The 14146-nt window shown below is 36.1% G+C and overlaps 1 protein-coding gene across 3 annotated transcripts in view; it reads right to left on the bottom strand.

Annotated features, from left to right (window-relative positions):
* GPATCH8 (G-patch domain containing 8) overlaps positions 1-13370 on the bottom strand; it is an 85064-nt gene extending 71694 nt beyond the window's left edge. The window contains exon 1 of one of the 3 annotated variants that reach the window (XM_015250516.3): positions 13249-13370. In XM_015250516.3, the coding sequence (XP_015106002.1) occupies positions 13249-13293 (45 nt within the window). In that variant the 5' untranslated portion in view covers positions 13294-13370. The remainder of the gene's footprint in view (positions 1-13248) is intronic. The other 2 variants (XM_006217461.4, XM_072939209.1) reach the window with 2 other exon arrangements.
* Positions 13371-14146: the final 776 nt, after the last annotated feature.

Raw genomic sequence — 14146 nt, 5'->3', positions numbered from 1 at the left:
TGTTTTTAACTGCTTGTGTTTTTTTTTCTTTAGAATTTTAATATATAGCCTAATTACTCAAATACCCTAACAGAAATCATATCATTTTGTGTTTATCTCTGGTTATTTAAAATGAAAACTACATATATTTTTGAATCAATACCACTATAAAATAAATTTTAACCAAATGAACTTTTCAGTGAAACCAACAAATTTACACATTAAAAAGTAGAAGTATCCTGCTGGTTTTTTTTTCCCCTCGATTCAGTGTAAATTAGAGATTGTCCAGAAAAGAAAGCTCAGAGAGAAACTCAATTTTAACAATGTACTCATGTAGTCTTGCCACATTTGTAACAGCTATCTTTTGAGTACCTATATTTAGGTAAGTATCAGGCACTGTGTAGTTCACAGGCAATATCTCAAGTAATCCCCTCAATGACCCAACAAGGTAGTTGTCATACATTATTTCCATCTTCAGATGTGGAATTCAAAGGGTGTAAGAAACTTGCTAAAAGTTACTTAAATAGTAAATAAAGAAGCCCAAATTCCAAACCCTCTATAATTTTAAAGTTCATGCACTTTCTTCCTGTTATGCTACTTTGTGACTTTTTTCCCAGGAGGTAAGAGGGGGATCACTAGGAGAAGAATATCACATTTTCCATAGCTATTACAAATTTAAAATGCAGATCACATTCACTGTGACATTTTCTAATATACTATTTTTAAAAGTAGAAACTAATGTCCAACAGGGGAAGTGTTTAATACTATTTTGTTAAAGCAACAATTAGGGAGTCATCACAAAAGTTTTAAAACTATATAGTAATATGTTACTAACTTAGGGAATTGAGAGAAGTCACTTCTCAACATTTATGAGTATCTGTTTGATTTGCCATAATAAAACACACAATTAGCTGCAACATTTAAAAAGTATAAGTGTTTATATTTTTTACTGTTTCAAAACTTACTCTTAAATTTTAGGAACCATGACACCAATTCATAAAGATTAAGAAACACCTATCAATAAAGTACTTTTCATACAAGAAAAACTATCAATACATCTTCCACCTCAGTTCTTTAAACCAATTACCAATTCTAAGTCCTATTTTTATTGCAAATTTGCTGTTTGACCTCATACAAATCATGTTCTATTTCTCATCCATTGTGTACTCACTTTAAAATGAAGAACTTGAAGTAGACACATTTCTTGGTCTAAAATGCCATGAATTTGCAGATTTAAACTGAATTAAATTTACCCTATAGAAAAAAAGGCTGACTCATTTAAAATTTGGTACTACAAAAACATAATTACCATCAATTTTTAGGGCAGTGAAATTATTCTGTATTTTGGTGGATACATGTCATTACACTACATTTGTCAAAACTACAGAACTATACCAAGAGTAAACCTTAGTGTAAACTAGGACCTTGGTTGATAATTATGTGCCAATGTTGGTTCACCTCTTGTAACAAATGTACCACTCTGGTGGGAGTTGTTGATGATTGCCCATGTGTGTGAAGAGGGGAATGGATATACGGGAACTCTGAACCTTCAGCTCAACTTTGCTGTGAATCTGGGTTTTGAGAAAGTTAAGTAGTTTAACTTTCACCCTTGAATACTTTTGTCCCTTCTGAATGCTCTATTAGAAGAGCAAAAAGAAGAGAAAAGGAAAGAATATAAAGTGTGATTTCAAACTCCTAGGTTACAAACTATGGTAGTAGTAGCAGTGGTGACGATAATGATACTACTTTATTTCTTGCCTCTCTCCCACACAAAATTTTTTTCAAGTCATTCTGATGAACTTATTAAGATCATTCTTTCCAAAAATAGTCAGTATGGCATCTAATTATGTAAATGCCTCAACGGGATTTGAAGAGAAGTATTTTTTTCTACTTTACCCTGCTTTCAAAACCTCGTTTTAGATCTCTCAAATCCCATTAGAATTAGCATGATATCATACAAACCAGGGTACTTTTAGAGCAAAAGGGAGAGCTAATCTTAATTATCCCAGGACAAGAAGCATAAACTAAACATACAGTCATCCTAGTGAAAATTCACAGATTGTACATTATAAACATTTCTAAAATTTGGTTTTAATGATGACTGCTTTAAACACTTATTCCATTGTCTAAATCAACTCTTCCTTTCTAAATATTACTTGCTTTCACAGTTGTAATACAGCTTTTCATTTATGCTGATCAGAAATGTAAGTTCAAAAAGATCAGACTAAAAGCAATCTCATGTTTCTAAAAAAAAAGTGTCAAGGATTTTTAAATGCACACACATGTACACATACACATCCAGCTGACTTTCTTTCTACTGCTTATTCTCTCCAAAAAAAAATAAATAAATAAATAAATAAATAAAAAAAAAGCTCAACGTGTGGTAGGTCTAATTACAAATGAATAGAACTTGACTGACCTGCATGTCATTAAAGCACACAGTAGCTCTAGTTCCTTACAGGTCAAGGATTCTGCTTCCAAGCACACGACAAATGTGGAAACTTCTCTATTACAAATTTAGCTGTAGTGATCATTCAAATATAAATAGTGACAGGGGCTGCCCTAAATTTATCCATATAAATGGAATCTATTTTATTTGCTAACCAGTGCTGATTTTGGCAGTCACATAATCCCAAAGCTGTACCTTTCCCAGTGATTAACTATGTGGTAATTAACAGGGAAAATTAGAGTTAGAAAATCAGAGTTAGTTAATTAGAGGGACAATTCTTTAAAATATCACAGTCAACAGCCCATAATTTCAAATAGCAAAAGACAATATTTAAGACCCTAAAGCAGTGATAGTCTCTTTCATCTTCCTATGACTATGAAAATTTAATACAATTTCTAAAAAAAATTTAATGAGAACTATCACTCATCATCAAAGTCAGCAGATTCAAAGTTTCTGATCTGAACAGTCAAATCAATTATTAATATGAGGATCATACAGACTAAAAATTTAAATCCTAACTTTCCTCATCAAGACTAGGTATGAACCAAGTCTGAAAGTTTTATCTTTGACAGTGTATTGCACCACTCATGCTAGCCCTTTTAGCTATTAAGCTGCATACTGTAGACACTACTGTTTCTCTGCTCCAAACCTCCCCAACCAAAATTCATCTTTTATACTGTATGTACCATTATTTTCTTAGAGACTGTCTAACACCACTAAGTGGATATGAATTTGGACTTTCTAAATTCAAAACATATAATGATGCTGATTTCACCTGCCATGGAACCAAAATGGTATGTTTAGCAGATAGAGCCATATAAAATGACTGTATATTTCATCTATGAGCAAAACCAGTCCTCCTCTGTCAATTAAAAGAGAATTCATCTCTGTCTCCCTCTCTCCCACTCATTTCCAAATAAACAATTTCTAGTACTGTCTTAATTCAGAAAGAAAAAAATCTCAGGATGAAAAACCTATCCAAAAAGAAACAGACATTCTGGGGGATTACTGATGTCACTTTATTAGTATACTTATAAATTTATTTCAGTTCAGAAAGTAGGCAGAAACACCACTGTGGTCAATTCCTCAAAAACCCCAGTTATTCACTGCTGTTTTCACAATCATATAATCTGATTCCAATGACTTCCAGTATATTATCATAAAACCAAAGACACTAGAAATCAAATTTTTACTATCTGTCAGCTGTATAAGGCTGGATGGATTACCAAACCATTCTCTGGGCCTTGGCCTGTTTCCCAATGGTAAAGTCGAGATGATGACACTATAGTATTATTGCATAGGTTTTGAGATTTAAAGAGGCACAAAGTAATGAATTATTATTTTAAAACATTATTGAGGCCAGTCAGTAACCCAGAAGAATAAATTCACTCATGAAATTTAACTAGTTGTAAATTGGAAGGAAAGACAATTGGCTAAGCAATCTCAGCAAATATCTAAGAACCTGAAAACAGATTACACTGAGTCAAGGGTATGAGCATATCACACACTCATCTACAAATACATGTATATCTGTTTGACGTATCAAATTTTCTGGGTAATTTGACTAGAACAAGAAAGGACAGGTTTCCAAAAAACAAAAACAAAAACCCACAACACTACACTGAAAAATGAATAACTTTAAAACCCCATAGGAGAAATCGACCTTTTTCAGAAATGCAGGCAAAAATCAGCCAACAATTCTTGAGGCATTCAAAGAGATAGGGAGTCAACAGTTAAGAATTCCTCTAGGACCCATAGTAATGCTTATTATTTGTTTCACCACTGGCTGGTATGACAACTATCTATTCAGACATTTAACAAAAACTCTGCACTAGTCCACAGAAAAACAATGTGTGTGTATGTGTCATAGCTAAAAGACTGCTGTAATTATATACAATACATAATAAAGCAAGGTTATAACTCTCCATAACACAACCTCCATGCTTGAAATATCCTTCAGCTGGTTTTATAAAATATCACAGAACTAATAGTTCAAGCTAGATAATCCACAGCACAGCAGGAAGCTGAGTCCCCAAGTCTGGACATTCTCCTCAAGACTACTAAGCCTTTCCTTACTACATACTTGCCTCTACTTTACCATTAATTCAAACACTGGAGCAACTTCTAGAAGCCAGACCCTGACTCAGTACTAGAAATGAATAAAATAAGAAAGACTCTGCATTAAAGAAGTTTCATGTCTAGAGAGATGAGATAAATTACAAGTATACAATAGGAGAGGTAAAACAGCACAGCGATTAAAGGCTGAGACTGGTCCAAACTACCTCAAAGCTACCTCTTCAACTTGCTAGCTGTGTGAAATGGTTTAACTTTTTCATTTGTAAAGTAGGGATAATAATATAACCTACCTTACTGGAGGATTACATGATATAATAATGCATACATCAATGCCTAACACAGTAAGCACTCTGTACTGCTAGCTACTACTATTACTAATAAAAATGCTATAACTGAAATATGACCAAAGTGCTATGGAAGCACAAAAAAATGAAGGAAGTAACTCTGCCTAGCAAAGTTGTCAGAGATAACAGCAAATTGAGTGTTAAAGAATGAATACTAGGAATTCCAGACAAGTAAGAGCATATGCAAAAACAAGAATAATGAAAGAGCCTAGCATGTCCAGATAACAACAGAAACTATAGGATAGCAGGACAGTGAAGGGGAAAGAAAAGAAATACATCTGTTAATATGGCACCAGATGCTTCAGAATCTTATAAGCCAAGTTAATGAGTTTGGATCTTACACTCTAAACAATCAGGTAAGAAAAGAAAAGTCACATCTTAGGGCAGGAGAGATCAAGTTTCAAACCTGAGTTTACTAATTGCATAGCCTCAACTTCTCAACTTTCTATTCTGCAAATTGAAGGACACTACCACCTGGTTTGGATGGTTACTTGGATGAGATAAGTATCTCCAAAAATGCCTTGGCACAGAGCTAAGTAATACTACTCAACAAATGGTAGCTGACAGTACCATCACAAGATATCACAGCAGTCAACTTTTGATGTTATAATGGTCAAGGATAACTTTTTGGTACCCGAATTTGACAGTATCCAGTAGCAGTAACACTCCTCTGCCACCTACTCTTTTACTGGAACAAATGAACAAAGTGGACTGACTTTTTAAAAAATTTTTTGTTGTTCTTTTATGATGCCATGCTAACAAACTGGCACTTAACAAATGTTTGGGAAATGGAATGAAATTTCTGGTAGCCCTATAAACAGCAAAAAGGCCAGCAAGAAGTCATGAACACTATAACTCAATTAAAAAATGTTAAAACAAAAACAAACGAAAAAACAAAAAACAAAACAAAACAAAAAAGAAGTCATGAACAACCAATTAAGCTTGTAACACTGAGACATTTCTGGGGAAAAAAATTTAATGATAAACATACCAACTATTTCCTACTAGTTAACTGGTAGAAAATGCTGCCATGTATTAAAAGAGAAATAACGCTTTGCATAACGAAGACAATTCCAACACTCATCTCCTTAAAAAGCGGCCAATCTATAAACCACAGCAGAAAGAATGCTACAAAAGAAATCAGAAGATTAAAGTTTAAAACTCAGCTCTGTATTTTCAAATACTTAATTTATCCTCAGTTTCTTCATCTATAAAAGAGTTACTACCTATTCTATTTACCTTGCTGAGTTACTGGAAGAATTAGACAAGAATGTATGCAATGGCACTTATTAAATCATGACAGTATGCAACTATACAATATTACCATTCTAACATCCAGGTTAGATGATTTTACAACATCCTGGGACCTCCATTCCCTAACTTCCTTTCCTATAATGATCTTGTCCTCCATCCTACCTTAGTCATTTCACTTTCATGGTCATTACCAATCATTGCAACCCTTCCATAATCTCTACTTCAAACATTGTGCTCTCCAGCCACAACCTTCTGTCTTTCCAGCTCATTCCCTCTACTACCTCCATTCCAACAACTCTTAAACCCTATCAGAACCTACAATCCATTGATCCAACTTTTCTCTCTACCTCCCACCCCAAAAGTTCTCACTTATCTCCCTACCAAGCTTAAAAAAAATCACATAGCCCATTATACAATCACTGCCTTGTATGTGCCCTACTCCTCTGCCACCACTCACATTTATTCTGTTTAGTGGAGACTGGTTATCAAAGCTTTAACTGTATGTATAGCACATCTAACACAACTGTAGCTAAATCAATTGGAAGATGTCTACTCCCATGCTTACATGCCTTAAAATAGCTAGTACATGCCTACTTAGAGCATTAAAACAAAGCTTACTTTTGTAGCCCTAGCTTTCACTTTCTCCCTACTCCCAATGGCTAATTCATTGTCCTAAAAGACCCAATTCTGTTAGTTCCACTTCTATACTTTTTCCTGGCTATTTTCTCCAACTGAATGCCTCCCATTCTTTTCCTCTGCAAGGATGCAATCCTCCTTTCAAGATCCAGTTTAAATGCTAGGTTCTTCATAAAGGTCCACCTAATCATCCTACCTTAAGGTTTCTCACCTTTCCTTGGGGTTTTGCATTTATTGACTATAATACTATTCATTTGATAATCATGCTGGTCCTATGTTTAATCAATTAAATATTATTTTTGTTATCTCTCCAGCTAGAATAGCTTTTCGAAAAAGACCATTCTTCACCAACTTCCCCCACAGACATACTCATACATACTTCTTAGGACAACCACTATTCAAATTTTGTTTTATTTAACAATCTTTTCATAAATTAGCTTACAGTCTTAAAAAGAGCTCAAAGAAAATATATCCCTTGGTATCTCTTGTGCAGATGACATCCTAAAGTAATATTAAAACAATTAAATTTTCTACCACTTCTGCCCCTTCTTGAAAAATATCTCATAGTTTTACTCATAGCTTTACTTGTACCAACAAGAGAAGTTACTGACATTACTGCACATAATCCACAAGCATCAGCTTTAGTTTCTTCTATAGTCAAGACCTATACTATCAAATTAATTTCTTGATTTTTCCAGTACTGACTATAAAAAGGGTGAAAAATTAATCTGCTCTTCCCTCTTCAACTCTGGATAGTTACATGAACCATGAGATATGAGTACTGACTTTTCCAACAATCATTACTTAAAATGTCAGAACAAAACATGATCAATGACTTTTCTCTATTACAACTTTAAACCTAGACAGCTGTTTTGATTTCGATTCTATAAAACAGAGATAAACTGAAATTCCTCTTTGAAATCAATGTAATTGCCAGAGTGGCAAGGATGACAAAAAAATAACTGGAACCTCATGAGATGAGAGCAAATGCAGTATTACAAAAATAACTTTCCGGTTGCTTGAGAAACACACAACACAAGATTTATCTTACCTTAACAATGCCAGTAAAAAGAAGAATTAAGGCAAATAACAAGCAACTCCCATTTTTGACCCTAACTTTAACTTCTTACTATCTATAGGGCTTATTAAAACATGTGCTACTAAACTATGTATAAGGCCAAAGCAACTTCAGCTACTTTCTCTTCCATACATTCCTAAATTAGGTATAAACTACTCAATGTATGTTAAATTCCAAAGAAATCATTTTTGTACAAGCGTGACAATACAATATATTCTGTCTTTTGGCCTGGGTATAGTTAATTTTTTTAACTATGCACTGATTAATACAATTATGCACATTTGGTTAGACTTTCACAGTTAAATGGACAATTCACTTTTTATAACTGGAAAATCATTACAACATCTTCTGGTATTAACTGCAATATCAAATCAATGACTTCTTTCAGTATTTGTGATGGTCATTTGTAATTCCTTTGGTAATTGCCATGAGTCATACAAGCAAGTACTAAGTTGTTTCAGGGAAGGAATTTTAATAGAATTCAAGAACTGGATGTCTACCTCAAGATGGAATCCATTATTATTAATAAAATATTAGACTTATTAAGTAACCAGAACAAAGATGAAACCTCTACATAGGTTTCAAATCTATGATTCAAGATCTCATGAACTTCTGCTACACCTTTTCAGAAAATAATAACCTTGACCATATCAAGAAAACAGACTGTCCTTTTTTCATTTTATCATGTACCCAAATAGACTGAATTTATATGGAAATTATCTCAGCAATGAAGTAGTACAATCAGGATAACTAATTATATATATGTGTTTAAAAAATTTTTTAAGTCACAAATTTTAGTTCTGGTTATGTAACTTATAAAAACCTGAGAAAATGTGATAAAACAATTCCTCTGCAGTATTTTAATAATAATCCTGTAATATCTATAGAATAAAAAGAAAGAATACAACAGGGGCATCTGTTTTCCCATAATTTTGATGGTACTCAGCCTAATGATATATTTGTCTAGATCTGTTTCTTCTTGGTCTCCCATGCCTACTCTAAAAACAAATAAGGACAACATCACACGAAGCCCTATGATCATCACAGTTCCTGCCAACGCCATCCTCCCTTCAGTGCAACTTATCTTCCTCTATGATGTTATTCCTTGATATGTCTCATGTTTTTAAGTGCCTTTTGCCTTAAATATATACTTTCTACCCTTCAAATCACCACCAAGGAGACTTCCTTTATGCTGACCTTACTTTGGTCACTCTTGATCTATTGAGAATATACTAACCAATAATTCTGCATTTGCTAATATCACGCAGATATTAGATATTAGCAAATCTAATATTCATTCATCATCAGTATTCTGAAATTTGTACAGTCTTGCTTCCAATTCTTTCTATCTATCATAATATGTATGGAAAAGGAAACAATGATTTTGCATGTTTCAGTATCCCATGCAAAGCTGACACTGATTTTCACAGCTAGTGGCAACTCTTTCAGATGACAGGAGAGAAACCCAGGAAACAGAGATTAGAACACTTGCCCATGTGTCATCTCTGGAATGCCTGCATTAGAATGCCAACTCTATTATACAGTACCACACAGAAAATATTCTAATATACTTCTGTGGCCTAAGTATTTTAAAACTGTAAACCTCCTTCCTTAATGGTTTTAATTAAGAATGATCTGAAGGTCACATCTGGTATCATATATGAAATACAAAAAGGAATCCTACAAACATACCATTTTAAAGTAATATATGACTTGCTTACTGCTATGTCCCATTACAATTATTATACAGGTTATAAGAAGTTCTCTGATAATCTTTACATTTTTATTATGACCTTTAAGATAGTGTTTCTCATTACCACTCACTGATCTATTCTAGCTCCTGTTCATTAGAAATGGGAATACATTCAAAACAAGAAGAGGCTACTTTAAATCATCAGTCCTCTGCAGGTACACAAACTGAAGAACATTCCTCACTAGCATTCAGCTGCATCACCATTATTAGCTGCGCAACCACTAAATGCTAAGCAATGTGTATCTTAACACCTTATAGTTGTACATCACTGTACAAATAATACTTTCTTTATTGAACCTGTAATTCAAAATGTTGAATACGTCTGTATTGTGAATTATACTAGATTATTTTCCATTAGTTTATGTAACATTTCAATCTGTGAACAAATATGCCTTAATTTGGTAAATGGAGGTAGAAGTCATGTCTCATTCAGAAATTAAGGTCAGATTCTTAAAGGAGTAGTTAAAACATTTAAAAAAATAAATACATCAGCCTAAATCACAGACTTCAAATGATAAAATTCCACTTAAAAAGAGTACACAAAAGAATAACTGAATTAAAATAACAGTTAACAATATATCCTGTATGACACAGTGTAACTTATCACTGTCAGAAGCCTCTCTAGAAGCCCTTGGGAGACCAAAAAGAAACAATATGGACAAAACAGAAGAGTAAAAATTGTAAGTGTATTAACCTCTCTAAAAGCTCATTTATTCTTTGTAACCTATAAGTTTATCCTTCATCCATGATGACTTAGTTATATAAAATATATAACTGCCAGTAGAGATAATCGTCACAAGCACAGGTTCAAAAGTCAAAAAGCCAGAGCCTGAATCCAGGCTCTGCTATTTACCAGCTGTGTATACTTGGCAGGTTATTTAATTACCTGTTTCTTGGCTGCCTCATTTGAAAATGGGAGTAACAGTATCTACCTCAAAGAGTTATTGTAAAGATTATGAGATAATATATGTAAAGCCCATAGAACAGTACCTGTTTATTATTAAAATAAAGTTACCAAATGTTTTTAAATGTATGTCCCTGATAATGATTACTCTTCATATTCACAAGTGCTTCAAGGAGCATACTAGTTAAGCTCCTCACTGTATTATTCAAAACACCTTTGAAACTCTAAGTTCACAAAATCTAGTAGTGAACCCACCTCTGACTCCACATGAAGTTCAAGAATTCAACATTCAGGGGGAGGGTATAGCTCAGTAGTAGTTTGTGTGTCTAGCATGCACAAGGTCCTGGGTTCAATCCCCAGTATCTCCAACAAAAATAAAAAAATAAAATAAATAAACAAATCTAATTATCTCCTCCCTAAAAAATAGGCAAAAAATTTAAGTTCAATATTCAAACTCCTTAAAATTTTCACTTAACAGTAAATTGGTAAAAAGTGAAATACTACAATTCTAAATTATCTTGCCAAATTAAAGGCAAAGAAAATTACAGTCATCTAGAACTTACCAGAAAAGGTGGACACAAAAATTTCCAGTGCTATATAAGAAGATCTGTTTAAAGCAACAGGATCTACGCACTTTTCTGAAACCTACTTTGGATTTGTTTTCAAGTGTACTCAGCAGCTTCACCTCATTTATCACTTAAAACCTTAAAAGGAGGTCACAGTTAATTATGAATAACCTGACCTTGAACAATGTTTCAGATATACTATATGCAGCAGCATCCTATTACATTTTTCTCTCCAATAACTTTCAGTCTTTTTCCCGTTTTATTAAAACATTCAGAAAAAAACAGTACTTTTAAGTATTTTTAAATTAATGAGTTTTAGAAATGTTAGCACAATAATTTACTGAACTTTTAATATCCAGTAATTGTCTAAAAGGTTTTCATTACCAATACCCTATTTACTCATAATGCTGGGACATCTGAATTTAAAAAACATTTACCTGGCTAGTCCAATACAGAAGGAATCCAATAAAATATATGTAGCATATTCAAAGAACCACCAAGCAACCAAAAGCAGGTCTTACATAAACCCAACTAAAGCATCAGAAAAGAAAGTCACCTTACTTGAAAAAGTAGAGGCTTTCTCAAATTTTTCAGGTGATTTTTTTCATACTCTGATATTCAGTTTTAAAAATCTTTCAAGGCCCTGCAAATCCTTTTTGTTTAAGACTGCTGAAATCCTGTGACTGACAGTTTCCCTCAAAACTTGTCCATATTATCTTATTCTCAATTTTTTAAGTGACCTTCAAGCACCTGAGAGTTTGGGTTCTCAACATATCCTTTAAAGAACTACCGATAAAACCCACACATCTTGCAGACTACTCATGTGTCACAGTGCTCCCTAAAAAAAACACCTTTCCGAGGGATCAAATGGCGAATATGAACTGCTTCAAAGTTCCCCGGACCTGCATTATATCCTTAAACACGCTGAGATCCTGTATTGTGCTGCAGCTATACAGCAGGCGCATGATCACAAGGCTTTTTTCAACAACCTCCAGATCCTTTACTGCCGCAAAACTTCTCATAAGCGTTCAATGCACTAGATTGTTAACAATGTTGGTTAAACTGCTTTACCTGTTTATTTACCCACCCAACCATCTCGGGGAATTCAAACCCTTCAAACTGCTTTCCGAAACCTATCTATAGTATTTCTACGTTACTCTGAGAAAGATCTGCAGCGGGATAAAAACTTGAATTCTGATGTTCATCCCCTGACCCAAACTATTGTTGCTAGGATATGCGGTAGTAATGCAGTGGTTTCTGTGAGACTCTGAGGATGTATTTTACCCTAGAAATAGCCAATCTCTATAAAATCCCTTTTAGACGCCGAGACTTCTGCGGTAACAATGCTCAACAGGAAGGTATTTGAAACAGCTGAAAGACGTGTTGTTCTAAATTGGCCTTTATTTTTTCCCCAATAATGCTTGTCACGGCAAGGACATTTTTCCATTAAATATTTGAAACTGAAGAAAGAAAAATCAAGCTTTTGGTACTAGTCATCACGTGCTTGTAAAGTCCATTATCATGACGCTTCTTACAAATCTCTCGAGGTAGGATCTGAGGCTAAGCTTACATTGACCATAGGTAGTCCTGTAACTTACTGTTTTCCAAGCCCAATTAACGGCCTAATGACAATAGCAACATTTACGCCCGGGGAAATCTCAATGCTTGACTACCAAGAAGGCGTCTGATAATTAAAGCCCCCTTTTCCGGGTGAGGAAATAGAAAAATAGACAATAAAGGCATTTACTTGTTACAGTGAGGAAAGAGAAGGACCCCAACAAGAGCTGTGCGAGCAAAATCCAGGGGTTCGGAAGCCCTGGTCTCAACAACACTCGCCCCAAGCCCTCCCACCCCACCCCAACCCCCTTTCCCCTGGGAGCCAGCCCGGCGCCTGCACACGCTGGGCACACCCGAAGGCAGCACACCCCACACTCAGCGGCCAGGCTGGGGTTCCGAAACCCGCAGGCCGAACGGGCCGAAGCTGCAAACCCGGTGGCCTGAGTTAAAAGAGGTAAGAGAATACGGGGTGAGAGAAGATGCGGCCTCCCCTCACGCTGAAAGGCCCCTTGAGGAACTGGAGGCAGGAAAAAGGGCAGTCGGTTCGGAAGCCGGAGCAGAGCCCGGAGGGAAAGAGAGCTGGAAGCGGGGAATAAGGAGGTTCCGGTTCGGCCAGGGCTTTCCCCGGATCCTCGGCGACGCCCGTGTTTACCTGAAAGTCTCGGTCCTCGTTGAAGCGGGAGAAGCGGTCCGCCATTTTGCCGCCTTCACTCCTCTCAGGACGACGCTCTCCGGTTCGCTCCTTCCCTCCCGCGACACCCGCCCCCTCGCTCCCCTCCCCTGTTCCCCGCCTCCTCCCACGCCCACCCGCGCGCGCAGGCGAGGGAGGGAGGAAGCGAGAATGCGCGTCCCGACCAGAGCCCTGCCGGCGCAGGCGCCTTTTTGCCCTAGAGGCGGAACCTTCCCTCACATCCCGACTTCGCGCGCGACCCAGAGCGACCCCGGCGGCCGCGCACGCGCACTAGGGCCAAAGGGCTACAAGCGCTTCCGGAGAGAAAGGTCGCGAGAGGGCGCTGCTCGCCTGGAGCTGGATGTTTTCCACCTGTTTACTTCTCCCAGTAAGATACCTTTTTGCCTTCTTGCTTCCCTGAGTATGCAGAAGGCTATCCTCCGCTTTATTCACCAAATAGCAGCATAATATAGTGGCTGAAAGCGCGGCTTTTGGAGCCAGACTGCTTAATTTCTTATCCAGGTTCACCCTAAGGATTAAACAGCGAACAAGACAGGAAAGATCCCTTCTCTCATAGGACTTAGATTCCAGTGGAGAAAATCAGATGAACAATAAAATAACTACGTAATTTTAAAAATTAATGAGTACTGCAAAAAACCCAAAACTGAGTGCAGTGGTGAGAGGAACGCCCTCTTAAACGAACTTTGACCCAAGGAACAGCAAGGGGCCGGCAGCCTTGGAGCAGAGGGAACATTAGACTCAAAGGGCCAGTGACTGCTAATAACCTGGCATTTTCAAGCCATCATTGAGAGAAATACTTGTCAAGAGACCAAAGTTGGTCCAAATCAACTGCAGCTCTTCCGTGCTTCAGTTTCCTTTT

This window comes from Vicugna pacos, chromosome 16, assembly GCF_048564905.1.
Source record: "Vicugna pacos chromosome 16, VicPac4, whole genome shotgun sequence".
NCBI classification, from domain to species: Eukaryota; Metazoa; Chordata; class Mammalia; order Artiodactyla; family Camelidae; genus Vicugna; species Vicugna pacos.
Note: the sequence above shows the minus strand (reverse complement) of the source record. Positions and strands in the feature narration are given on the sequence as shown.